This window comes from Adiantum capillus-veneris, chromosome 24, assembly GCF_014529385.1.
Source record: "Adiantum capillus-veneris isolate H3 chromosome 24, ASM1452938v2, whole genome shotgun sequence".
Taxonomy (NCBI): Eukaryota; Viridiplantae; Streptophyta; class Polypodiopsida; order Polypodiales; family Pteridaceae; genus Adiantum; species Adiantum capillus-veneris.
This window is the reverse complement of record NC_140954.1, coordinates 76,716,872-76,733,455: the sequence shown is the minus strand read 5'-3', so window position 1 is coordinate 76,733,455 and position 16,584 is coordinate 76,716,872. Positions and strand designations below refer to the sequence as shown.

Sequence of the window (16,584 nt, the reverse complement as noted above, 5' to 3'; positions counted from 1 at the left end):
GCAATCATCATGCAAACAAAAAAATCATTAGCATTTTTGTTTAGTCATGGAATGCAGGTGTAAAACAGACCCGATAGTTGTTATCCATGTCCCTCTTATCTAGGCAATCAAAAGAAAATTACGACAAAAGTAATTTCTGTTCATAGCTATGTATGGATGCATTGAGTAGATACTCTAGTATTGTGAGAACGTAGACAAGATTTGTCAAGGTGTAGAACATAGAGAGGCATTGACACAAAAATATTATATCCTTCATGGCTAAAAGAATAACCTTCCAACAAAAAAGAGTCTATGTAAGGAGTGGTTAGTGTATGAAAAACATCACAAAAATTTGTGATTTATAAGTGTAAATCAATTATATTAGTGACTTGCTTGGTCTAGCCTTAGTAAAACATGTATATTGGCAAAAGACATAGTTTTACTCTTTCATTTGATGTGTATTTTTAAGTGAAGTATGCAATATGCGTGCTCATTTATGGTTTTAAAAAAAACGCCACAATACTTATCTTAATAGCATATATTTTAATAAACAATGTTAACACCCAACAATCAGTACTTTAATTGTACAATCAATTTGATTGTCCGAATAGTATACAAATGCTATGTTTCTACAAAAAGAAAATACTATTTAAGGGCGCAACATTCAAATCCACGTGGGGTGTCGAGGCGGATGAATACAAATCATGAGCGCTTGAGTTCTCCACCATGTTGGATTTGTCTTTGATAGTATTCGCTGCTCGAATTTAGAGTATTTGCCCAACTGCTTGCAAATAGTCTGCCGGTGTTGAGAATAATTGGGCTAGCCTAATTATGGCTTGTGTGAATAGCTTCCTAGTTAAGAGATTATAGAAAACGCATTTTTTTTCCTTGGGCTACCGTAACTAGCTATTGCAGTCTTGTAGCAAAACAAGCTTCGGCATTCATGAGCATGCACAGAGAGTGTGTGAGTGTGTTCGGCTTGGTAATGCCTTGCAGCCTCTTGTTATTTATAGCACTTCAGTAACTCAATGTGTGTGAGCCCGAATCTCTCTCTCTCTCTCTCTCTCTCTCTCTCTCTCTCTCTCTCTCTCTATATATATATATATAGAGAGAGAGAGAGAGAGAGAGAGAGAGAGAGAGAGCGGGGGGGGGGAGTGGTTGTGAGGTAACCACCTCGTCTCTGTCGAGTCCAGAGTCTTCTGCATAATCGTCCACGCAAAGCCGTTTCTTTTGGAACCAACTTGCAGGTCAAAAACCCATAATTTTTCATAGCTTTTAGCAATGGCGGGTAAGCTATGAAGTAAAGAGTTTGTTCCTATCAAAAAAATCCTATACACAATGACTCACGAAGACTTCTTTTACGGAAACTCGTTGAGTTTATGCATCCTACCTATTGTCTCGGAGATTAGGACTTAAGTAGATTTAGTAGGGGGCGACAAACATCGTAACATTGTGAGGTTTCACAAATTTATGTGTGATGGCTATTTTAAAAAAGGAAGGAGCCCTTAATTACTGTATACCAATTTTGGTTGTATTTTGTACTAACATATGATTCAAGGTCAGTTTTGAAATTCCAGAAGTAGAGGTCAGTTAAAAATGTGACCTGGTTAGATTAAAAACTCTTAGGATCTAAGTCCATATTAATATTAAAAGATGGGAGTTATCACTTGTGTTTTGTCAATGAACTTTGTGTGTGTGTGTGTTTCCACCCAAACCCAGGCACACTCACTCTATGAGGCAGTAGGCCCATAGAGTGGGGCCTACTGCCTCATCAACTTAATGATGGTATTTGTGTTGGTGATGGTACCTGGCCACTCCTTTTTATTAAGGGATTGAATACTGGCATTCATTAATTTTGGTTTTAGAAACCCATTTTGTATAAATTTGCTTATCAATTTAGATATTTCTTCGAATGCGATGAAGGAATCACTCAACGAGTACATAATAAGGTAGATAATTCCTAAACATGTATTAATCCCATTTTTTGTATGGGTGGTTACTTTTTCCTTTGATGAATTCAATAGTACTAAATTGAAATTTATCTCTTTTCCAACTATTTCTTTTTGTAAAGACCCCTGTGTATGGTTCCACTAGCGTGATTTTTATTGCTAGATAAGTTATACTAGTCGTGAAGGGTGCTCCATTTAGTAAAATAGTGGAGTCAAAAGTATCCTCTATTTTGAGTACATCTATAGGATAGATGTTGACAAGCTGTTCTTTGAAGCATTTATTTTTTTAGCTAAGAATATCAACCATATATCTTGTGGTATATATAAATTGTGTAAGTTTTTCCTATGTTTCAAATTTTTGTCATTGTCATATGTATCATTTGTAAAAGTAAGCAAGGTATACATTACATAGTACTGGTCAACAGGAAAATCCCATAGGAATTCCTTTTTGTTGTTTAAAGCAATGTTCACCTAGCTGGATAAAGCTATTGTTGAGTAGCCAATGAAGGTGAGTGATTAATTCCATTTGGTTAAAATGAAAAGGAGCATTGTGTGTGTATTTGTTAACCCATATTGGCTCCTTAATGATAGATATAGCCGAGAAATGTTTTTTTGCTTTATTTTTAAAGGCTCAATCAATCAGTTCTTCTAAGACAGAAAGTAAACCATTAGGCCAAAAATAGGGATATTTTCGTAGCATTATGTAATATCTACCAAATAGACCTGTGTAATTTGCTCTGGGAGGTTTAAGAATACTTTGGTAGTATTCTTAACTGTCCAAAACAGGATTGTAGTCAATACCAAGAAACTTGCGAGTTCTTTTTTGTTTATTTGCACAGTGGAGTTCTAGTTCTGCCAGAACTAACTCAAGACATTTAGTTAAGCTATTTGTAATTTTTGTGTGAATACCATTTGAGGCATTAGAGATCCATCTAAATTTATGTTTGTCTGCTTTGTAAGTTGGAAAAAGAATAGGCAATTTTTTGTTAGTAAGATTGTAACTTAGTTCTTGAAGTTGTGTTGTAAGTAACATCCTGGTATCATTAGGGTTTAGAGAGGAAATGGACAATTCATCCCCCTTCAATCTTTTTAGTGATGCTAAGTGCACTAGCTATTTACGTATGATTGTAGCAATATTTCCAGCTTTGTCCAATCCTACAATAAAGAAATTGGATGCTATATCTCTTATCTTTGTTAGTATATCAAGAGTGTACCAAGTAGTATCAGTACTAAGCCACTGTGGTTTCAAGTTAACTACTTTGTTCGAGAAAGTGTGAAAGAGTAGTTGTGAGAGGTTGTGGATCACCTCTAACTCCAGTTGGAATTTAGTAACCAAGTCGGTTAAGCAATTAAGAAGGGAAGAAAAAGAGCCGGAGTCTCATAATCCTTGCAAATATCTAGGTTTGAAATACAAATGTGTGATCCAAATTTATCAAGTTGTGACGTAAACTCACGATGCTTATTGCAATTATAAGTAGGTGTACTATGCAGTCTTAAAAGTCGTTATTGTAGGACCAATTTTTTAGTGGAAATGTGTATTTCCAGCCAAACACAATTGAATTAAGTAGTAAAGTATTTCCAAATTTATGATGAAATATTTTCATGAAAATAGATTTAGGTGGGTATAATTCCAAAATTTTGTTCACAAAAAGACAGCGTACAAAAATTTGCTTCTAAGCCTCCTTCTTACTAATCAAAATCTTCTTGCCCGCCAGGTTGGTAATTACTTGAAAATATTACAATCACATATCAAGAAGATGTTTCACAGGAAGATTTTGGGCCCTCCCTCTACTGGTATAACTCTTAGTCTTTCCTCTACCAAAATTAGAATTAGAAGTAATAGAGGGGATCAAAAAAGAAGTTAGCGAATTAGGGGTGTTAGTCAAAGAAATAGGTCTTTTAGGGATGGGGTAGATTCTTCCTCCATATTGGGTCTAAGCAGACCAAGCAAAGTTTTTACTCCTTTGTAATTGCCATAGGATGTCATAAAAGTTCCAGGTTCATCCTCTTTAAGTTCTTTGAGAACTTCTAGCATCGTGTTGCGGAAATGAATGAATGTGATTTGTGCTAAAACTAGGTTACGAGCTTGTCTTCCAAGCCAAGAAACAATTAAGGATAAATGAAATTTGCAGATTTGTCAGGAAACAATAATTCCAAGTGATTGAGTATGTACCAAATCGCATGATCAAACCAAATGATACTTGACTCACAAGTAGCTTTGTTGTTGAGGAATTTATAGTCACATTTGATATAAGGCTTGTAAATATTCCAACTAGAATCTGAATAGTAGTCTACATTTGGCTTCGAGATGGCCATAATACCTTTAGTGCGTCCATAAATTCCAGTATTAGTGGAGCATTTGCCCGGATCCAAAAAATTCATGGCAAAAGGAGCATTGATTAACTCTCCTTTATCCAAGAATTGAATTCCTTTAAGAATATGAACCCGACGTTCATCCATGCAGGCAATCGATAAGTTGGCTAAAAATATCCAAGATTTAAGTGAGATAGGAGCTAACTAACACACACACACACACACACACACACACACACACACACACACACACACACACAAATTGGTACACCGTTGCTATGTGTGCTATGGGTGGGTACCTTGCATGCAAGGTAAAGTAATAGCAAGGGCTCAAGTTGGGGCTCAAGTCGGAAGGCTGATGTGTTATAATGTAAGTAATTTAACGCTAAAAATTTTCATACACAGTTCAATCCACAACAAATTGTTGTCCTTCCTTGGTGGACTTAACTGCAATCTCTTAGCCAAGAGACAACTATCAAGGCACTTTGAGGTACCTGACCTTCCTTGGCTAGTGAGTACCTATCCTTCCTCTGCTACTGAGTACAAGTTGATTTAGGTGTGCATTTGTGTGCAAGGAGTTACAAATGGCTATCATGTTATTGTTCTGAATTGCCTTAGATGTTTTATGAAGGTGCCCTCCTCCTTTGGATCCCCGCCATTTGTTTGGGGGCATGGCATTTAGCCATCTTCCATCTAAATTCTTCTTTATTTACATGGAAATTGATAATGTGGATCCATACCACTATTACATCATGCTTGTAGGCATAGACACTCACATAGTTTCGTGCTACTTTGAGGTTTTTGACTCTAGAATTGGCAGCTAGATGGTTGGACGGAAGCTACAGATGGCGACAACCAATTTTAAGGTGACGAATTTGGTTGCAGGCTTGGTAAAGAGGTTGGTCAACTAATCACTTTTGAGGGTTTCACAAGGCCTGAGATAATTCTCAAGTATATGACAGATGGAATGCTTCTGAGAGAAGTGCCTGGGGTTAGCCAGTTCTCATTGTGTTCTATTATCATGCTACAAACATACTTGCATCCATCAATATAGCAAAGCAAAAATAAAATCAACATAGCTCGAGTTTGAATTCAACATACATCATAGATATACAAGTCTTGCATTGGACGAAAGTTGACGGAAAAGGACATCCTCTGACACCATAGATGAGCATATCGCAACTCCAACACCAGGGTACAAAAAAGGATGGGAAAAAGGCACGTCCCTATGTATTTATATAAATGGGTGAGGACGGTGCCACTTCCCATCCATACTTGCATATGGTCGTGTTTCCCCGGTACTCATTACATTTTCATGACTTTTTTTTTTTTGCTTTCTTTTCCAAATTCGATCTTTGGGCACAAGCATGCGTGCACATATTGCATCGACTTGTATATCTGTTAAATTGTGACATCATGACTAGAGCTACAAACACCAAATGTCCAACACACGAAAAACACTCATTTATAACAGTAACTGTTGGAGAAACATGTTGTGCTTGCCGGTGCTTTTGTCAATATGTATGCCAAATGCGGCGTAGGTCTCTCAGCCCAACCTGCTTGTTTCAGCACCCAGCTTGATTAACCCCTGGTCGACCCTTCATTGAGCCTCCCCTAAGTTCGCAGTCCTTTGAAAAGCATGCTGACAAGGCATGCCTACATAGAGAGACATTGCACATTTCACAGAGATGGCCTTGAGACCTTTGCGTTGTAAGGAGGCCAATTGCTACAAGAGCCACATGCTTTTTCGGATTCATATTGGGCTGGTTGTTTTGACACGCAAGTGTCCAAGAGAGATGACTAGAGTCACTATCCTTGTCCTCTTTGTAATCAACCAATCTTGTTGACTCGAGCATGTAATCAACCAATCTTGTTGACGTGGGCATGGAGGTAGGAGAGGATGTGCTTGTAGTACTACCAGTAATGGCTATAGTGCTATTACTGATGGCATCCGTGATATTAGAGATATTGTTTGTTGTTTTCCGACCCTTTACACTAGTAGCATGGCCTGCGGGCTAATAAGCTCCATACATGCAAACGTAGCAGTACTCTTTGGTTTTGTACTTGCTTTAGCAAAGCAACTGGTAGTGATGTTCTTATTGTTGTCTAATGTTGTCCACTCCACAAGCATAGCGTTGGTCGATTCAATTGGAGCAGGATATGCCCGCCATGGTTGTGACAAGGACACTCTGGGCCGTTTTCAACAGATGCTACGTGAAGGCCTCTTTCCATATACAATCACCCATGCTTACACCTTCAAGGCCTGCGGCATTGTGCAAGGGCTGTTGAAAAAACATGTATTGCTTGTGGTGCTTCATTCGACATGTATTGGCAAATATGGCCATTACGTCATCTCTTGGGGCACATGAATCGCCCAACACGTTTGTGGCAAGCAAGCTCTGGGCTTTCAACAAATGCCAAGTCAAGGTCTTTCTCTAGATGTTGTATTTTCTTAGGATGCAGACATCAGTCAAGAATGGGTATTTCGCAAACAAGGATCTATGCATCAAATTCTTGTGCCATGTGGATGTATATATTCAAATGTGGTCTAAGGTACTACAATGAGGGTGAGTGGTAGGAAAATGAGAATATGCGTGTTGCCAGGTATGAGGCACCTAAAACAAGACTAACAAATAATAAACAGTCATGTGGTGCGAGCATATGCCCATAACATACTTGGGCAAACCATGCTTAGTTTTTATAAACATACACATGCTAGATCTACACTACTTCAAAGATAATCCCACTCATTGAGAATTCCAAGAGTCTAGATTTTGACAAGGGACCTACAGAACAGCGTCCATTTTGTCCATCTCTCTTCTTCTCAGGTTCGTGGGTGTGCGCGCGCGCTAATTAAAAGAAAAAATGGTTAAGCCTTTCTATCACCCAAGTGTGCTAGATTGGTTATGCCATTTCCCTCTTTAATAACAAGTCTTGAGTTCAACTCTCTTCGTTGGATAGATCTTCAAGGTCTTTTGGGATAGTTTCTTGCGGCATTAAAATCCTCTTATTCTTCTTCTTCCAGAGGAATTGGGTCACGGGTGGCTTGCAACTCTTTGATCTGTCACCTTACGATATTAGCATTTGTCTGCTTGCATTGCAATGCTGCACACACCATAACCTGCTCAACCACTGTTGAAGGGTGTATTAGCAAGTGCCTTAAGCACCAAGAACTCACAATGGCAATGCAACAGATGCTAGAGCTGGAACGCGTGCAGAGATGGCAAGCAATTCATTTTCTTAAAGAGAAATATCGAGTGCAGTATATACGCTTGTTCACTTCCCCTAGAAGAATGATATCTCAAGAAAAGAATAAAGTTCACATTTCTAATGAACATTACTATCATTCCAAAGATAAGAATGCAGCCTAGAAGAAGAGATATAAAAGACCAAGGTAACAATAGCATGAAACTCACTTTTGATTCTAATAAGAAATCCCTGAAGGAATCAAGAAACCAGGGCCTTCGGATACGGAGTTTGCAATCCAATAGACCCCAAAACAGTGTCCTCATAATCATGCAGACACCCTTGTAAAAATGCTTTACATCCTCTCAAAAGGTAGGAAACTCACCCTTAATTAATAACTTAAGAGGTCAATACATTTAGCTCTGAACCAATACACCACTCTCTCCCTGCAGCTTTCAAAAGAACAAACACTGAATTGAAAATCATATATGTCAATCTTCTGGAAATTTACATAGTAAGGCTTCTTTACACTCATTACTAAACCTTTGAATTTTCCTCACAAGGAGGCACCCAATTTACCTATTGTGTTCACCATGAGAGGGCCATAATTTCAAAGAGATATATTAAGCAATGTCTCCAATGCCCTCCTTTATTTCCATGAAAGATAAATGCCCTCCTTTATTCCCATGAAAGATGTATCTTATGCCTATGTGTGGCACTTGCCTCAACATATTTAGGCCCAAAGCTTTCGGCGGAAGATCGCTAGGACTAATTTGCATCTCTGAAGAACAAGTAATCATCAGAGCACCTCATGCAAGCCTGCACAAATTTTTGAGCATTGCATCTCTAGTAAATCAGAAAGAAGAGCCCTAGCATGATTTTCATCCTTGTGACTCCAGAATATGTTTTGAGGTTTACATAAGAAAGCAAGATAGGGAAGCAATAGTAGACTTTGGTACCCAGGCTAGTCCATAGAACTGGATAACAATTCCCCATACAGCAGCAAAGCACCTTTTCAAACAGTTGGCAAGCATCTTCACTTCAGCCATCTGGACGGTCTGGATGCCTGTGTACGTTTACTTTTTCGGGCTAGAGCCAGCAAGCCAGCAAGAAGAAAAGAGCCTCCAGCCGCCCGCAAGTCTGAATGCCGAGGTTTTGGTGCATGGTAGCAACTGATCTACCTACAGTAGAGACAAGATAACAAAGAGCATGTACTTTGAGCCCCGTACCTCAAAACAAAAGGGGCTGCAGTAGTTTATCCAAATACATATCTCAAACAGCCATTTGCATTGCGATTTTTTTGTGAGGATCGTAACCGATGAGTTCAAAATCTCTAGCTGTTAGTTTATCTATGTCCTTTTCCTTGGTACTGATCTTCAGCACCTGCAAAACAACAAATGGCACGATGAAAAACGCATGCATACCATGTCACATACACCAGTAGCACCTTATCACAAATTCTTACGGGAAAAGGTTTAGGTATGTTCTTCAATTGTTGTTCTAAAGGCTCAACATGGTTTTTGTACACGTGTGCATCTCCAAGCACATGAATGAACTCACCACGCTTGAGATCTACACAGGCAACAATCAAGAACAACGTGTTAATTTCAAACAGACTGATATGAATCTCCCTGCAGAAAACATCGAAGCAAGCATCTTACCACAGACATGGGCAAGGATGCAGGTCAGAAGGGCATAGGAGGCTATGTTGAAAGGCACTCCGAGGCCCATATCACAAGACCGCTGATACATTTGACAAGAAAGTTCTCCATTTGCCACGTAAAACTGTGCAGAGCTTTGTAAGCATGCCGTCTCTTCTGACAAATTCTGTCGGATGATTAGGAAGCACTAACCTGTGCAAACATGTGACAAGGTGGTAGAGCCATCAGCTCCAAATCTGAAGGATTCCAAGCTGACAGAATGATGCGACGGTCTTCAGGCTTGATCCTCAGTTTCTGTATGGCATCTGCCAGCTGGTCGAAACCTTTACCAGAGTAGTCTGCATGCATGTCTGTGTACCTGCGAAAGAGCTGTGAACATCATTTACATAGAGCTCTTTCAACTACTTACAACAAAGGGCGACGATACGTACTTGGCTCCAAAATGCCTCCATTGAAAGCCATAAACAGGACCAAGGTCACCTTCTTCCCTTTCAGTAAGCCCTAAACTGCAAAACTTTAAACTAATATCAACTGACCTTCACATGGGCCATCAGAGCCCTACTATTTTCCTCACTTACCTGTCCAGATAATCTCTAGAAGCATTTCCATCCCAAATATGAACGCCTTTGTCCTGCAACACCTGTGACACCCAACAAAAGCAAAAGATTGTAATGATCAGGGGAAGACCAGTGAACTTGTAGCTGAAGACATGCCACTTGTACAAGCAAAAAGCCTCAGGCAGAAGATATAAAAAATAAGGTCAGCAGTAACTACCTTTGCATTTGTTGAGCCACTGATAAACCACAACAGCTCTTCAAGAACCCCTCGCCAAAACACTCGCTGTGCACAACAAATAAATTCAACAAAATGCAATCACAGATAAGACAGGCCTTCAAAATCATGCCAGTGCCCATACCTTAGTAGTGAGAAGAGGAAAGTGACTGCGGAGATTGAATCGCATCTATTACCAGACATGAAACATGTAGTATTCAGCTGTTTACATTACATTGAAGAAAAACTGTTTCTGACTTGACTTCACTACACACCTGGCATCCAAACTTGGAGAGAGTACCCGTACCGGTTCGGTCCCCTTTCTCAGTACCCGTTTGGATTATGTCATGGATCAAATTCAGATACTGATACTCTTCATGTTTTTCCCTAATCATTTTAGGGAGGCGAGAAACAGCAGTAAGTGGCTTCTCAACATTGTAGTTATCTTGACTTCCATTTTCATAGCCTCTGGCAGTTTCTCGAATATAGGTTGCAAATGTAAATCTGAGGTCATTCTCAATCATTGGCATTGAAGAATACCACAAGCGGAAAGGTGCTTCATTGAATGCGGGAAAGAAGGTATCACATTCACAGCTAAGGTCAATTTGAGTTATGTGAATGGCATCACAGTTGGACAACTCCACAGCTTCCCTGCAGGAACATGACCAATAAATAGTTCAGGATACAATGCTCACTGCAGGACAAACCAAGATTTCCATCAACAATGTGTAACTAAACCAAACCATAGAAGACATTTAACTACAACCATACCATCGACATGACTCACATGTCATATTAGTTAGCTCACAGTTCAAAGGGACCACTAATAGTTCAGAGGGACCCTGTTGCATCATTAAAGGAGCCACCTTTTGTTTTGCAGAGAGTTCCATCATTTTCCAGGGCTTTTAGACAGTTCAGAAAAATTTCTCGCAAGAGAATAAACATTGAGTGATGGCTCCCCCTTCCCAAGCTTTACATAAAGACGACAACCCCTGTACTATCCCATTCTCATTTCAGGTAACTGATTTATCGGCACCTCGAGTGTTTGACCTCTTTGCCAAGGAATCCCTTTACATTCAATGATAATTTGTTCTCTCTCTAATTCTTCTTTAATGCTCATTTCCACCTGTACTTGCTCAACCACGATGCCATCACTTACTCTTGCAGCTATTTCATATGATTTTGCAGCAGGCCCACAGACAACAGCCTGCAAAATTTAACCCTTTCTCAGGGCAAACAACCTTATAAGACTGCAAGAACAGCAGCAAACATGTTTCCATCCTCCGGAATTCTGAAGACATGTTGCATTTTATCAGAAGACCAATTCTCAACATCTATTGTTTGAGTTGCCATGTGCCTGGACCAATTGGCCTTCCTGCAATGTCTGGAATGGGTTCACATCACTTTAGCACTGCATCAGCATCTGTGGTGGTCTTGTAACAAAGGTTGATTGCCTCTGAATAGAAATTTTCCTCTGTTTGATAAACCGTAAAACTATTCATCCGTACATCCCCAAACAAGATGTAATTTTGCAAACTTCATTCCAATGCAAAGCATAACTTGCTCCTTAACTACTTAAACAATATGATTGTATGATCTGGAAAATGTGAAGCTAGTAGCATTAGGGAGATGCCCCAGCATTAAATGAAGCTATCAGTTTCATATGTCTCCCCATACGGTGATCTAGGATAGTCCACTTCGAGCATGTTTCAAATCTTCCAGCTTCGGATATGGGCATTTTGTAGGATCATGCTCACAACCATCAATCTGTCATATGAAAAGTTAATCCCCAGAAGCTCGGTCTGTATTGAAGGCTTTGCTTTTAAAATGGCTCAAGCAGGGCTTAAAAGGAACTTGAGGGAAAAATCTTATTCGAGGTGAAGAATGGTCACCATAAATATAGCCTTTATCAAACAGATCACAATCAATAGCAAATATTGCTTGCCATGCTTTTTTCAAAGTGTTTCAAACTACATTCTTAGTTACCAGGATATTTGGGAGATGAGTACATGACCTTGTGGCCACTTCAGCTTATCTGTCAAAGCACATATAGAAGGCGTTTTGGTGATTAAAACCTGTTATAGCCTTGATAAGTCTTCATTACTTTCGGTCAAGAAACTCGATCTTGAACTTTATTCAAACGGAGAAGAGATTTATCTTCGTGACTGTGATTAAAGAAGCCAGTTCTTGAGAAACCATTTCTCGTTCCAGCCGCAAGCACATAACAAACACTCAATGTTTTGAGCTTACAAGCTGTAGAATACACATCTCTTTAATTCCAGTATTGATCAAAATATTGGCTAGTAATCAAATGGGTGGGGGGCCCTGACATTTGGCACCTTAAAAACATTGAAATATAGCTAATTATAGCTGCTTAAAAATTTTGATCGATCAGAACAAGCACATGGTTTGATATCCTACCATGGCATGTCGGTTGAACTAACAGCTCTCCTACTCTGCATTGCACTAAAGAATTTGTCACTGCTAGGACCCCCGGATTAGCAATCAAGCAAAGAAAACGCTTGCAAACATTGGATGGGTACCTCAAATTGAAAACAAAGGAGGAGTCCTCTTTGTATACACAGAATGTGCAGTGCATCATAAATATGACATGAAAACTGTGCGTATCCCTTTACCACACTCTCCAAACAAATGACCAGGCTCAAGATCATTATCCTTAGCTGAATCAATGCACCCTCTATGGCCTCTGTGCTACACCATTTCCACTCATCAAAAATACTATCAGAATGAGAAGAAGCTTACTTGTACACTTGCCCACCACCAATAACGAACACTGTCTCCACAGAAGTCAAATAGGGTGGGGCAGCAAGAAGGCGTAGAGCGTCAATAAGGCCGGAGCAAACCTGTACATCACCATCCATGCTGAGAGGGCCAGGGGATCTTGAAAGAACAATATTTAGGCGCCCCGGAAGAGGCCTGAACTTGGAAGGAATGCTCTCCCATGTTAGCCTCCCCATAATCACCGCATTACGCTTCGAGGAGGCAGAAGTACTTGATGTGAGGAGTTTGAAAAAAGCTATCTCTAAAGGAAGCTTCCATGGTATGCTTCCTTTTAAACCTATCCCAAGTTCCCGAGTGCATGCTACTACAATTTGAAAGGGTCGCATTTCAAGCGGCGTATGTGTCTGCTCCTGAGCCGCCATAACTATGAAGCTTCTTGCTTGCGGGGGTGCCAAATGGGAGCGCCAACGACAGGTGATAGAGCAAGGAAGATGACAATAGACACGGCAGCCAAGCTTAAATGACACAGAATGGTAGAAGAGAGTAGAGGTGGGCTTGAGGGGGCTAAGTTCTTGCCCTGGATGAAGGAAATGATGTAGAGCAGACCGCAGAATGCATCTCATCCCGCCTTTTGGCGGGAAATGGTTTGTGTGCGCGTGCGTGCGTCGACCTATGTGACCAGTCTTGAACTGAAGACGCCTCGGACAAGAGGAAGCTTGGTATCACTCTTGAGTCTCGAAACTAGAGTGCTTCGTTAGCTTCGTTCGTATCCAATTAAGATTAAGTAAAATATTGGAAACTATTGTGGTGTACACGAGAATAAGACCAAATTAGGCTTCCCTTCCACTAGCGAGGCAGCCACTTATATTGATCATCATGAAGCTACAACGGACTTCCATCATCTTGGCACACACATGTCCTCGGGACATTCACACTACACCTTGCTAGAAACAAAAACAAGGGAGTTGCTGCAGCTTTGTTGCAGAGGTGCCCGGTCTTTCCGCTTTCATAGTCGTGATGCAAAGTTGGTTCTTTAGACAGTTTTCTTCATAAAGTTCTAGGTTTTTTTTCCTATCTTCTAGCAGAGTTTTTCCCGTTGTATTGAGCATCAAGTCAAGCCCACCAAACCCCTTTTGGAAAAGATGTAAGTCGTAAAAAGATCCCATACTGGTTATTATGATGCAGCCCTCGGTCCTTTCTCGTCTTGTCCATTACATCGGGATAGCGACCTGATGTTTGCATAAGCGAGATGTTCGAGTTCCATGCCTTGATGATGATCGGCATGATGACGAGTCTAGCCCCCAAGCTCAGTCCCTTAGCCCCTAAGCCGTTGTATGATCACTCGCCCCGGATGAGGCGTTGGAGTTGATCCCTTTGTGTCGAGTCTTTTCTCAGCCCAAAACTCTAAAAAGATGTCCATCTTTTTCTCCCTAAGGGGGGAGGTGTGGTGTGTAGGGCGTGAGCCCGCCCAAGGTGTAGTGTGAATGTCCCGAGGACATGTGTGTGCCAAGATGATGGAAGTCCGTTGTAGCTTCATGATGATCAATATAAGTGGCTGCCTCGCTAGTGGAAGGGAAGCCTAATTTGGTCTTATTCCCGTGTACACCACACTATATATGCCATTTCAACACTTCTCAAATGAAAAAAAAAAATCGTTTATTTGTTGCTATTAATTTATGTGTAATATATTTATTCAATGGGAAGAGAGACTTCAAAATGGAGAGAGAGAGAGTTCATCAAAGGGTGTTCGATTTTTTTATTCGAGAGAAAATGAAGCACGGAGAGAGATTTCACCAAAGCGTGTTAGATTTTTTACATGAGAGTGTTTGGGATACTGATTGTCGTGGTTTAGAGACGTTCTTTGCAAAAATGGGATACCGATCGTAGTGCTTCAAAGTTGTATCTCGCAAAAAACCACAAGGAGGGTTAGAATTTTGTCAAACTCAATGTTCGTGATCATACAAGATGTCAATGTTATTAATTGTTTGTTGTTCCCGTGACTAGTAATCTCATCATTAATTCTCTCACCCATGTCATAAGACTACACACCTTCAATGTGCAAGTGTAAGTGATTGCATCGGGACAATTGGAAAGAGGCCTTCGCTATCCCATGAGAACAACAAAGTACTTCCTTGAAGCAGCCACGTTGGGCTTATCTGTAATAGTGATGACAGATCGGACATGAGAATTGCTCATGCTTTTGTGAGTTTGCTTGATGTGTTTCACAAGTATTGCTTCTTCCCTAGAGTTGTTAGTGGATTTGTTGCCTTTCTGTGGACATTGTAAAGGCACCACATTTGCCATACATATAAAGAAAAGCCCTGCTAAGAACCTGTTGTTGAATAGCTTGTGACTGACTAGCACTCTCATCATAAATTCTCTCACCCATGTCAGCATATTACGAAGTCTTTCAAGATGCTAGCATAGGTGCTTGCTTCCATAGATGATTGCATTGGAGAAAGGCCTTCTGCTTACATATGCTTAGAACATCCTTGACGAGCTTCCTTGCCAACATCCTGTGTCGATTCGAAGTGATTACCCATCTTGTGGTTTTTATGTGAATGTACCAAGAAAGAACAAAGGAAGTCGACTTTCTGTTTTCACTAAAAGGCTGTAATTCTGACGATTTCTCAGTTTGCGATGAGAAAGACGTAAAAGGGCCGAAACTGTAGTTTAGAGCAGGAATAGCTAAATAGCTGCTGTCTTGACAAGTTGACTGATGAAGGCCATACAAAAAGTGAGCAAGCACTTGCCGTTGGTGGTTGATGCCACATGGATGAAGGATTCTTGCTTTGCATCCGCTGTAAACAACCTAGGGCTTTCTGGCCCTGCTCTTGTTGCGCACATCTCGAATCGGCGCATTCCAAGAGACGACATTTCAAATAGGAAGCTCCTCAAACACATTTTGTGCTTTCTCAAGTGTACCACATTTGACATACATATCGACCAAGACAATACTACCAAGCACGACATCTTTCTTCAATAGCCTCCGACCCACAATATACTTCTTAGTTTTAGTGCCCATATCAGCATCTTGTGTAGAGCCACATGCCTTCAAGATACGTGCAAAGGTAATTGCATATGGAGAGAGACCCTTGCTTTGCATACTTATCGACCAAGTGCCAAGCACGACATCTTTTCTCAACAGCCTTTGACTAACAATACAATTGTGAATTTTTGTGCCCATATCAGCATCTTGCTTAGAGCCACATGCCTTCAAGATGCATGCGTAGGTGATTACATCTGTAGAGAGGCCCTCACTTTGCATCTGTTGAAAACAAACTAGAGCTTTTTGCCCCTGCCGATGTGGGACAAATCTTGCAATTAGTGCATTCCAAGAGTGCACACTCCAGACAGGAATCTCCTCGAGCACTTGCGTAGAGCCACATGCCTTTAAGATGTAAGCGTAGCATTCAAGACAAAAGTATAGGTGACTGAATTTTGAGAGATACACTTGCTTTTGCATCCGCTAAAAATAGCCTAGAGATTTTTGGCGCTGCTCTTGTTGCCCACATCCCGCAATTAGTGCATTCCAAGAGGTGACATTCCGCACATGAAGCTCCTCAAACACTTTTTGTGCTTTCTCAAGCGCACCATATTAAGCATACGTATCGACCAAGACAGTGATAAGCATGACATCTTTTTTCTTGCGTAGAGCCACATGCCCTCAAGATGCATGCATAGGTGATTGCATCTAACATGCCTTCGAAATGCATGCATAGGTGATTGCCAACTGGAGAGATACACTTGCTTTGCATCCCCTAAAAACGGCCTAGGGATTTTTGGCCCCACTCTTGTTAATCACATCCCACAATCAGTGTACTCCAAGAAGCGACATTTTGGATAGGAACTTCCTCAAGAACTTTTTGTGCTTTCTCAACCGCATCACATTTGGCATACATATCGACCAAGACAGTGCCAAGCACGACATATTTTTTCACATCAACATCTTTGTGAATTTTTGTGCCCGTATCAGCATCTTC

General features: G+C 40.5%; 1 protein-coding gene across 1 annotated transcript; it reads right to left on the bottom strand.

The window, feature by feature from the left end:
* Positions 1 to 7,878: 7,878 nt before the first annotated feature.
* Positions 7,879 to 13,341, bottom strand: LOC147426614 (bifunctional dihydrofolate reductase-thymidylate synthase 1-like). The gene is made up of 10 exons (XM_086498401.1): positions 12,623 to 13,341; positions 10,135 to 10,510; positions 10,005 to 10,049; positions 9,863 to 9,928; positions 9,667 to 9,728; positions 9,520 to 9,594; positions 9,281 to 9,446; positions 9,089 to 9,212; positions 8,893 to 8,999; positions 7,879 to 8,810 (listed from the first exon to the last, which is right to left on the bottom strand). Exons 1-10 carry the CDS (start codon positions 13,222 to 13,224, stop codon positions 8,700 to 8,702), a joined length of 1,734 nt encoding a protein of 577 aa, XP_086354527.1. The 5' UTR covers positions 13,225 to 13,341; the 3' UTR covers positions 7,879 to 8,699.
* Between the last annotated feature and the right edge of the window lie 3,243 nt (positions 13,342 to 16,584).